The sequence below is a fragment of the Alligator sinensis genome, unplaced genomic scaffold, assembly GCF_000455745.1.
Source record: "Alligator sinensis unplaced genomic scaffold, ASM45574v1 scaffold927_1, whole genome shotgun sequence".
NCBI classification, from domain to species: Eukaryota; Metazoa; Chordata; order Crocodylia; family Alligatoridae; genus Alligator; species Alligator sinensis.
Window position 1 is genome coordinate 1,769,886 of NW_005842155.1, and position 11,758 is coordinate 1,781,643.

Consider the following 11,758-nt stretch of genomic DNA (forward strand, 5'->3'; position numbering starts at 1 on the left):
AGAAGTTACAAAGGAAAAAGTTAACTATACCGCTTAATTACAAAGTTTTGTCAGGATACAATATTTTCTATGGCAGTGAAATTAGTTTTTTTTTAAAAAGGGCTTATTTTGATAAGAGGTTATAAAACATTGACTTGGTTTAAATATAAAGTATCCAGATTTGTTAAAACTTTAAAATACATTTGGATATTTTTGCTATGTAGTACAGTTGCAAAATTATGACTTGAACGATTTTCAAATGCAGTATCAGACTAAAAAATAAACCCCCCCTGCCATTAGATGTATCCAAGCTATTGCTGTTTATATCCATACATGTTTATACTCCCTTTAGAAGAGAATTAGGAAAATAAATCTATTCCACCAAAAACAAAAATAGGAGCAGTTGTACACATTTTAAGGAAAAATTACTTAGAGCATCAAAGTCATTTAGTTAATCTATTTATGCTATGATTAGCTAAATAAGACTGTGTCATGATCAGGCATTTGGGTTTTCTGTTTCCTGTGGAAAAATGTGGATTTTACCCTTTGAGGTGGGGAAACAGTGGGTTTTGTCTTGCAGGCTGGCAGAGTTCCAGCCTGCCAGGGGCTGCTTGGGGCTGGAGGGGAGTGAGGGAGGGCAGTGGGACACGGGGCACCACATGCGTGTGTGTATCCATGCATACATGGCCAGCAATGCAACCAGGCAGGGTGGTGGGAGCAGCCCCAGCAGCTAGAAAAAGGTAGTAGGGGAGGAGGTTAGAGGGCCAGGGCTTGGGGACCATTCAGGCATGCCCATTGGTAGTATGTTGGGGGAGCATGGGCAGGCACGTGGTGCCTCAGATTTGTGCACGGACAGTTGGGCATGGGGTGCAGCCTGGCCCAATTGGCTTGGTACAGTAATATAAGAGCCTGGTACAGTAATATAACTTTGAAATATTTTTGGATCGTGGTGAAGGGGTGCACCAGGCAGGAGCTGCCTCTGCAGCCCAGCAGGCGGAACCTGGTGCAAGAGATTAGAGTGGGGCAGGGAAACTTGGTGCTACTGCTGCTGGTAGCCCCGTGCCAGCTGCGCTGCCAAGGCAAGGAGGCCCCTGCCTGCCCAGCAGCATTGGGGGGGGGCACAGCTTTGCACTGCCCCCATCCTTGCCCTCGCTGCTGCTGGGTGGACAGGGGGCACCTCACTGAGGGTGTGTGACTGGCTCAGGGCACCTGGCAGCAGTGGCAGCACCGAGTCTTCCCGCCCTGTTCTGCAGTCCCATACCAGGTCCCAGCTGGTCCCAGGTCTCGCACGCGGCAGCCTGGGCTTGGGTGCTGCTGGCTGGCTGCAGCTGGCACCTGTGGGACAGGGAGTAGGCAGGATGTAGCTGCCGTGTTCCACAGCCATGGCAGCTGTGGATGTGGTGGGGGCAGAGAGCTGCGGGTTGGGAATGAGGGGCACTGGCAAGGCTGGAGCGTGGGGGCTGCAAATTGGGAGTGAGGAGTAGGCAGGGCCAGGAGGCTGCAGGTTGGGAGTGAGGGGCACTGGCGGGACAGGGGGCTGTGGGTTGGGAGTACCAGCAGGGCTGAGGAGGTGGGATTGTGAGTGATGGGCACTGGCAGGGCCAGAGGGCTGCAGGTCATGGTTGGGGGAACCAGTGGGGGTGGGGGACTGTGGTTTGGGAGTCCCTTGCAGGGCTAGGGGGCTGGGCATCTGCGGGTTGTGAGTGAGGGACACTAGCAGGGCTGGGGGGCTGCAAGTTGTGAGTGAGGGGCACCAGCAGGATGTCACAACCCAAGGGTGTGATTTTGTTTTTGTGTGCGCTTTGGCACCACTGAATTATTTTCCTGCCATTTTGGAGCTTTCTTTGCAGGGTGCATTTCTTCTTTGCAGCACAGAGATGCACGGTGCAAAGAGTTCCCGCCATTTGTATTAGAATTCGAGCCCCATTATTGGCTTGTGTTTAAATATTCCCACGTGGCGGCTAGCGATTGGCTTGCTAGCCGTATAAAAGGCTTGGGGGGTTTCCACCCAAGTTTAGAGTTCTCCGAGGAGAACCCCGCAAGGGAGGACTCCATGAACATCAGGAGGAGGAGACTTCACGTCTCGTGAAGATCTCTAAGCGCTGCGGAGCCTATTGGACCCAGCGTATTCAAAGAAGGCAACAGGGGTCTGATCAGCCTCTAGCCTGTCCCTGTCACCGAGCGCAATCCTCGACGTATCCCTCTTCCCTGCGCGCAAAAGGATCCACGGAGCCTCGACAACTCCGTGGGAGTGATCCGAGTACAGTCTGAGTCCTCAAACTGGGGATTTAAGAGGAGCTTTGCCTGGGAAACTGTCCAGCCTACACCGCGACCATCTTCGGTGTAAGTAAACAATCTTGAATCAACCATTATGAGTCCGTGCCTAATTCTAGCGTGTCACCTGCTTTCTCCGAACCAGCGTGCCCGGGCTGCTGGCCACAGCCCGCGGCGCGAAAAAGGGCCCGGATCGCTCCCGGCCTGCACACAGGAATGGGGGGCTGTGGTTTGGGTGTGAAGGGCACCAGTGGATACAGGTGGGCTGCCGGTCAGAAGTGAAGGGCACCAGTGGTGCCCAGGGGGCTGCAGGTTGGGAGTGAAGGGCAATGACGTGGGCAGGGGCAGGGCACTGGCACAAAACAGTGGAGGGAAGGGGGAGAGGGCAGCTGCATCTGGACCTGCATTCTGGTGAGTGACAGGGGGAGCTCTGATTATCCATGATAAAAAAATAAATCCCAAAATCAAATGCCAAAATGTATTTAGAATTAATTTTATTATAATGGTTGAGGCACTTATAGGCTTTCAAATCACTTTAAAATTGTAAAAATATTAATAAAACATTGGGCTCAACTGATATCTGTGTGTGTGTGTGTGTGTGTGTGTGTAGTGGCGATATATAGTGGCGCTTCATTTTAATCACAGAAAAATGCAGAATTTTGGGTTTTAATCAGAGAATTGGGCAGGGGGGTTATAAGAGAATTTTGGATTTTTTAACAGAGAAAACCAGGATCCCTGGTCATGATGCACAGTGACTGGATTCTACCCAACAGTCACTGGACTTCTGTCATTTGAGCAGAGTAGTAAGTTATCACCTGCTGTAGGCCAGCCATTAAACTGAGTATGACACCTATTTGTCATTGTGTCTCAGCTGTTTACTAACAGTAGCACAGTGCTCAGACCTGGCAGTCTGGGTACCATCTGGAGTGTGCTTTTCTTATGTACAGACAATTCTACTACTGTTTCCCTCCCCCTCCCCCTACCTAATCCTACAATGACCTCTTCTGACATGTTGTATCCAGTCTGTTCTTGTTTCATTCCTGACTTTTGGCCTCCTCCCCTCCACCCCCTCACTTAGATCTTTGTCTCTCTCTCTCTCTCTCTCTCTCTCCAGGCTGGACATATCCAGGGTGTTAGGAATTAAGTGTCAGAGTGTAATAAGTAATATTAAGCCTATTGAATGATAAAGAAATATATTAGAAGATATGTGGACCGAACTGCAGTTGCCTACTTTGAGATTAAACTGAAAAATCTTAAGTGATTTGATACTTTAAAAAGTGCAATTACCTTGTCTTTTTTCCCCTCAATCCTTTGGTACAGTAATTTAACATATTTTTGGATGGTGATGAAGAGGTGCCCTCTGTCTTTGCAAACACGTGTCCCTTTAAAAATCTATATTTTAGTTTCATACAAGTCCTTTGATGTTTAATATTCTGTATTTCACAATTGAATACACCTAAAAGCATGAAGAAAAATGTCACTGTTACTGACAGCTCTTTCTTCCCAGATGTAGTATGACCTGCTTGACTTGTTTTTGTAGTCTACATATTTAAGAAATTAAAAATATCTTAAAATGCATAAAGCATTCAAGGACTTCATTAAAAATTCATAACTAATTGATTAATAGTTTCTTTCCTATGGGATTTAGCAGACTCCTATTAAAGGACTGAATTAAATGAGGTTACATTGACCAGAAATTTGACTTGACAACCATTAAATAGAGAATATAGCAACAGCCTAATTTTCCAAGCAGTCCTAGGAGTTCTGATCTTTTTAATGTTCTATTTTGTCCTTTTAATATAGTAATCATTTCCTAAAATAGACTCAAGGGAAAACCCTGCCTTTATTTTAAAAGAGTCTATTTAAATTACTTCAGCAAATGGGTGGATTGCTTGGTAGCACCAGAGTTGCAACAAAATAGGTATTTTAAACAAAAATATTCTTATTAGATTGCATTGCAATAACATGAAACTATAGTTAAAAATTCTGATGTTACTTTTCTGCTCTAATCTTGCTGGGAAGTCTAGACAAATAGTCCATTTACTTACACTCAAATTTCTGAGTACAGTGCTACAATACTTAACTCTTGGCGCTCTGGTGTAGTGCCCGAAGACTGGAAGAAGGCCACTGTGGTGCCTATCTTCAAGAAAGGGAGGAAAGTGGATCCGGCTAACTATAGGCCCATCAGCCTGACTTCTATCCCGGGGAAGATCTTAGAAAAGTTTATTAAAGAGGCCATCCTTAATGGACTGGCCGACGTCAACATCTTAAGGGATAGCCAGCACGGGTTTGTTGCGGGTAGGTCTTGCTTGACCAATCTCATTTCCTTCTACAACCAGGTGACCTATCACCTGGACAAGGGAGAAGAGATTGATGTCATATATCTTGACTTCAAAAAAGCCTTCGATCTGGTGTCCCATGATCGCCTCTTGGAGAAACTGGCCAATTGTCGCCTTGGGTCCTCCATGATCCACTGGCTGGAAAATTGGCTCCGGGGTCGGACCCAGAGGGTAGTAATTGATGCAAGTCACTCATCGTGGTGTCCTGTGACCAGTGGGGTCCCCCAAGTCTCTGTCCTTGGACCCATACTGTTCAACATCTTCATTAATGATGTGGACACTGGAGTCAGAAGCGGACTGGCCAAGTTCGCCGATGACACCAAACTTTGGGGCAAAGCATCCACACCAGAAGACAGGCAGGTTATCCAGGCTGACCTGGACAGGCTCAGCAAGTGGGCGGACGAGAATCTGATGGTGTTCAACACCGATAAATGCAAGGTTCTCCACCTTGGGAAAAAAAGCGACCAAAACACTGGCTTGCATCCATAGATGCTTCTCAAGCAAATCCTGGGACGTCATTCTCCCCCTGTACTCGGCCTTAGTGAGGCCGCAGCTGGAGTACTGTGTCCAGTTTTGGGCTCCACAATTCAAAAAGGATGTGGAGAAGCTTGAGAGAGTCCAGAGAAGAGCCACACGCATGATCAGAGGTCAGGGAAGCAGACCCTACGATGACAGGCTGAGAGCCCTGGGGCTCTTTAGCCTGAAAAAGCGCAGGCTCAGGGGTGATCTGATGGCCACCTACAAGTTTATCAGGGGTGACCACCAGCATCTGGGGGAACGTTTGTTCACCAGAGCGCCCCAAGGGATGACGAGGTCGAATGGTCACAAACTACTTCAAGATCGTTTCAGGCTGGACATAAGGAAGAATTTCTTTACTGTCCGAGCCCCCAAGGTCTGGAACAGCCTGCCACCGGAGGTGGTTCAAGCGCCTTCATTGAACACCTTCAAGATGAAACTGGATGCTCATCTTGCTGGGATCCTATGACCCCAGCTGACTTCCTGCCCTATGGGCGGGGGGTTGGACTCGATGATCTTCCGAGGTCCCTTCCAGCCCTGATGTCTATGAAAAAATCTATGAAAATATTTTTGGTTTGCAGAATGATTTGGATATTGACTTTCTTTTTCTTTCAGTACAGATGAACCAGATTGACCAGTATTGATGCAAATTTTTGGCTAAAGATATATATATTGATGATAAATAGTTCTTAATATTGAAAATACTTGAGGTTTCAGATAGCTAACCTTAATTACTGCATTTACTAAAATACAAGATGAGGTCCCTTCCCCCTGCCTAAATCAGTGTAGAAGAAAAAGCCCCTCATCTTACATTTGCATATAGGAAAACCATATCAAATACATTGTCTATTATTAAACTGCTACCTAGAGCAGTATGCACTCAGTAATGGACACCAAATATAAAACTGAATATTGGGCAAACATGCTTATAGGAACCTACCATAAGGATAAGTTAGTGCAGCCTATCTGAAGAAGATATATTATAGCGCACATTGACTGCAGTTCCCCTCAGCATCAACTTTTTTTTTTCCAAGTCAGGGTGAGCCACCACACTGCATACATTTCAACTTCCTCTTCAGTCCCACACCTTTCTTTCCCATTTCCAATCATCTTGTTTCCTTATTAGCCTTAAATGTCTGCCAAACCTTACCAAACAGGGTTTTAAATGGTTCATTCAGAATCCCTTTGTCGGCCTCTCGCTCAGCCTGCCATGTATGATTAGTGTGGCCCTGCCCTTCATGAGATGGAGCTAGACCAATTGCCTTGCACTTCATTTGCTTATACATTTCTGGAGGATCCCAGGATTTGTGACAAGAATACCAGGTTTCAGTCATGTGTGGAGGCTAATTAACACATGGTTCCTTTGTGGGGGATATGTGGACAGTGCTGTGCTGTGGAGTCACCATGTCTTGAAATGCTGTTGTCTCTGCTTGGGCCCAGCTGAGTGAATTGTTTGGTAAATCATGAGCCTTTTGGCTTTGGAGTAATATCATGCATAGTTTTTATTATATATAGGTTACAAAAGGGTTATTTAAAAGTGTGTTTATGGAGTACCTGTGCTAAAACATGCAGCAATTTCAAAAAAGGTAAAATGCATCAATTCTGGATGTACTATGCATATGGGTAGTATATGCAATTTGCTACAGGTCTATTTATTTTAGGGTCATTGATTTCAAATTTGCTCTTCGCTTCCATGTGTTCATGAAGAGCAGGGTCGGACAGTAATGAGGGGAGGAAGGGGCTGCAGCAGGAAAAGGGGTGGGGGTTAGAGGGTAAGGGGGCTATCTGATCCTCCAGATTTATTTTTCCTGCCATAGCATGGGGAGGGGGACAAATTATAGGTAAATCTTCAATAATTAGATTCTATACCTGGAAAATTATAAGATATTTATAAGTTTTCTATATATAGAACCTTATTATTGGAAGGTCCATCTTACATTCAGGGTCATCTTATATTCAAGTAAATGCGGTAGTTTATTAATAAAAGAAAAAGACAAAGAAAGGAAAGCTCTATGGAGAACTGTGTCATAGCAGTTGTGTCACAGATTCTCCTGAAAGTAGATGCTCAGAAGTGTTCTTCATATTCTGCCTAGTTACAACAAAGGTATTTCCTATATCATTACAAACTTACACATTTAATTAATATTCCTTGCCAAAAATGTATTTTACTAATCTCCTTTGTTTTTACCAAATTTAGGAAAACATACAATTTACTGTATTTATTACTCTTGGTATAAATTATTTTTCCAATTATCATTTGAATGATCTTTTCAATATGTTCATTAAACACACTAAACATTGAAAGGTGTTGTCATCTCAAAATAGCTTGCACAAGTTAAGTGCTTTGTGATAGAAACTTAGCTCAAGAATAAGGAAGGCCTTTACACCTATAATTATATATAATTACCTATAAGTACCTAATATACATGTGAATATTAACATATGATTCTGGGCTTGTGTAAGGATAATGCTCCATTGACAGCAATGGTAATGCACTGAAAGGAAGAATCTTCTGTTTCTTTTTGTTGGTATACTTACTAGCTGTGCCTAACAAAATTGAGTACAAATGCTGTCATGCAACTGATTTTATATTACCCACAAAATTTAAAATAATCCTAACTATGTAAGAACCCAGGAGTGTTAAAGCTTCAGGCACATAATATTTTCAGTAGTCTGACATAAATGGATTGAAACTAGGCTGTACAAATCCTCAAAATCTTAGGTGGTCAGTATATGTAAGAAAAGGCAAAAGTTTAATTCATTAGTGTATTCCTGCATTAATGTTTCATTTCCTCATTGTGTGTAGCACATTATTAGAAGAATTTGATATCCAAATGAATGGATGACATTGTTTATCAAATTATCTATATAGCATATTTCTCAAATGCAATTTGGGGTCTATTCTTAATTCTGTTTTAGGTTGGGTGAAGAGGTTCCCCATCCTAAAGGTGATGCACACTTGAAAAGGTTTTGATAGGGTCCTGAAAGGACCACCTTGCATAGCTCCTTGTACTTCTTGACATATCTTCAATTGAATATGCGGCATGTGGATTTCACTGTTTTGCTGTATGTACATCAGTCGCACACTGCCTCTTAATTCATAATCTAAAATAAATGCATAGTACTTTTAGCTTTCCTGGAGACTTTTTATTCACTTTCTGGCATTGCTTTCTTTTCACCCTAACTAATCAGGCTATCATGTACCATTTTTTTAATGTCCTTCTGCAGAAAAATGTAAGCCCTTCTCACCTGATAGTTTTGTTTCAAGAAAGAATATGGTTCTGATTTCTGTTTTTCTATTCAGATATGCTGCAAATGCTTATATTACAAATCAATGGGATGGGGAACAACAAGGGTCTATATAATATTGAAAAAGTCTGTTTTTTGAGAGTTCATTAGGAAATCAAATCTCTTCTTGCTAGAGGCAAGAACAGTTTTTGTGGAAGAAGCAAAAGCTAGACAATGGGAAGTGGGTTTTTTTGTTTTTGGTTTTTTATGCCATGTTGAATAATATTATCTACAATCATTAATAGTGATTTTTCTCTATTCACTCCTGTCAGAATTTAATTCTGTTTTTTCTCCAGAAAAGCATCTGTTGCATTTTTGGAATTGAATGGACTAAGACAGGTGGCTGATTTTTAACCCTATAGATTTCTGTCCGAAATTCAAGCTGTTTAAAATACCCTTTCCATTTCATACATTAATTAAGGTTTTTAACATCAGTAGGGGGAGCTACAATAGTGGCAGATTTGAATACCTGCTTCTTTTCATTTCAAAATTATGAGACAGAATATAAATATTGAAAAATAGCAGGATAGAAAGATCAATTTACCCTTTTATGCATTTATTTCTCATTTAGCAACTATGCTTTCAGAACTGAATTCTGAATTTTTTTTATAAGGAGGGCTGTCAATCCCCTTGAATAGCACAGTTGGTTTCTCATGTTGAATTATTTATTTGCTCAGCAGTAAATACTGGAGTGTAGGACAAATAGAGTGAAGTAACTCTTATGAAATCTGAACCATTGCATTTTTTCTTTAGAGTCCCTCCTCATGCATTAATTAGCTACATTTTTGGCATCTAAGCTGTAGTCACTAAGATGCTGTGATGATGACAGATATGATATGTAGTTAGAAATATCTAATCTGGAAAAAGTAATATAGATGCTGTTAGTTATCTGCTATATTGTGATAGCATGCCTGTAAGCTAATTGGTCACACATTCTCTTTTAACTGGAAAACTAATTTTCCAATAACAGTCATGTTAACATATAGTTTAGAGCTTACATCTCTAGTAATTCTTGTACAAGTGACTGCTTTTTCCTCTTTATGACAAAGTAAAGTCAGCCTTCATAAATATTGTTTACTTGCTGTAAGATTATCTTCTGACGTTTTTGTAGTGAATTAATATTATTTTCTTCCTGTGATTCTGCCAACAGAGAGAATGAGGTGCTAAAAGTACAACTAAAGAAGTATGTAGGAGCTGTCCAGATGCTGAAAAGAGAAGGTCAAATGGTAGAAGGTAAGGTTAAAATGAAGAGAAAAAAGAGCAGTTGTGGTAAACTGGAAGTTGTGGAGAAAGGCTATAGGGCTGTAGAAGCAGCAGTGGGTAGGATCGTGGTACGGTGACCCAAGAAGTTTTCTCTCTGGTGGAACTTCAGGCTCTATTGACAAGTTTCCATATCTGCAGGAGACTTGTTAAAGAAAGCAGACGGTCATTAGTGGGTCTTATCTATGAAGGATCCTGGAAGTTTTGGAGAGAAGGAAGTATGAGCATAGAATCCAATATGTAAGGGTTGGTTTTGTGGTGTCAGGCAATCCTGAGGCCACTGAATTTGGAATAACTTTTGCATGGAAAACATTTTGTTCACAAAGAACATATTTCTCATGTGAACTCAGATTAATTTTAATTGCTCTCCTATGCCCATTTTCCATTAAAATGCATTAGCTCCTAACCACATCTGCTAACCTTTGTTACATAGGGTTTGCAAAGGAGTGAAGAAAAACTGATAGGTATCTTTAATTTTGCACTCACTTCTAACCTTTGTCTTAGTTGCCTCACTGGGTTAAAGGCCTGTCATTGACCCTTCCACCTGCTTCTGTCCGCTCTCTCTTAGGGCACTGGCACATGTTCATTTGAAATTGCCAGGAGTTCTGATCCCTGATCTTAACAATCACTCCTCCTGCCATGCCACACATGTGCTTGGCAGGTGGTAGTTATGGGATCAGATCTCAATTGCACTCTTTTATTTTGCCAGTGCAAGGACATTCTGGGTTCATGATACTGGGCTCCCCTGCAATGGCAAGTTAAAAGCTGGGTGCTTTCAGCTGATTGTCAGCCTGGCTGTGGCACAGCACTAGGGTTGGTTCAAGATTTTGTGCTGTCACAGGATTGGGATTGCTGATCAGCTGATTGTCGGTCTTGGTCCCAGCCCTGGCACAGCACTGAGGCTGGTTTGGGACACTGGGCTGTCTCCAGGCTGGGGCTGAAAATCAACTAATTGGCAGCACCAGCCTTGTTGCAGCCTTCAACATGCCACATATTCAGTTTCAAGAGTTCCATTTTAGCTGGAACCTATTTTAAGCCTGATTTGCCATGATATGGCACATTACATTGGGTGCACATGTAGTACTGTTGCCATTTATGTGACAATTAACACATTAGTAATGGAATAAATGTCATGTTTAGAGGGCCCCTTATAGTCCTGACCAGTTACAGTTCCTGTTTCTCACATTTGAGGGAAGCTGATAAGTTAGCAGCTGGAGTTTCCACGTTGTTAATAGTTTGTTTAGAGTAATCCCTTGCTTGCTTTAAATTAAATACTGCATTTAAGGGGGAGTTATAAAATACTTTGTAAAATAACTATTAATGCAAAAGTGACAAGCACTTTCATTAGCTGATTCTTATTCTTATAGGCTGAATTGACAGACTGCCCAATATTTGCATTTTATTTATCTTCAAGAATAAAACTAATTTAAAAAACCTACAGTTTTGCAGTTACATTTTAATTATTGATTCAGTACAGCATAGAGTTCTTCTTATGACTTTTGTTGTGGAAGAGTTACACTTTCATATATTATGTTTTATTATTAACAATGATATTGGTACACAGATATCTCTTTGTAAAAGTGGTTTGAAATGGCATAAAGACTTAATTTCATAACAGTTTTAAGTAGATATCATAGATTTCATAGATATTAGGGCTGGAAGGGACCTTGCAAGTTCATTGGGTCCATCCAGGCATTTCTTCAACATATCCAGAGTAGGTGCTTGCACCACTTCTGGGGGAAGTCTATTCCAGACTTTGGAGACTTGGACAGTGAAGAAGTTTTTCCTTATTTCCAATCTAAAACAGTCTTCCAACAGTTTGTGACCTTATCTTCCCTTGGGGTGTCCAGGTGAACAGACGTTCTCCCATTTCCTTATTCACACCCCTTATATACTTACAGGCTGCCACCAAGTCCTTCCTGAGCCTTCACTTCTCCAGGCTGTAGAGTCCCATGGCTCTAAGCCTCTTCACATAAGGCCTGTTCTCTTGGCCTCTAATCATGTGACCTCTTGACTCTCTCATAGATTCATAGATACTAGGGTTGGAAGGGACCTCAATAGATCATCGAGTCTGACCCCCTGCATAGGCAGGAAAGAGGGCG

General features: G+C 42.2%; 1 protein-coding gene across 1 annotated transcript in view; it reads left to right on the plus strand.

Annotated features, from left to right (window-relative positions):
• The window catches only part of SNX29 (sorting nexin 29), a gene marked incomplete at its 5' end in the record, with an annotated part of 446,683 nt that overhangs the window by 97,519 nt on the left and 337,406 nt on the right, over nt 1–11,758 (plus strand). Inside the window, one exon of the mRNA XM_025206427.1 lies at nt 9,547–9,629. Within this exon, the coding sequence (XP_025062212.1) occupies nt 9,547–9,629 (83 nt within the window). The remainder of the gene's footprint in view (nt 1–9,546; nt 9,630–11,758) is intronic.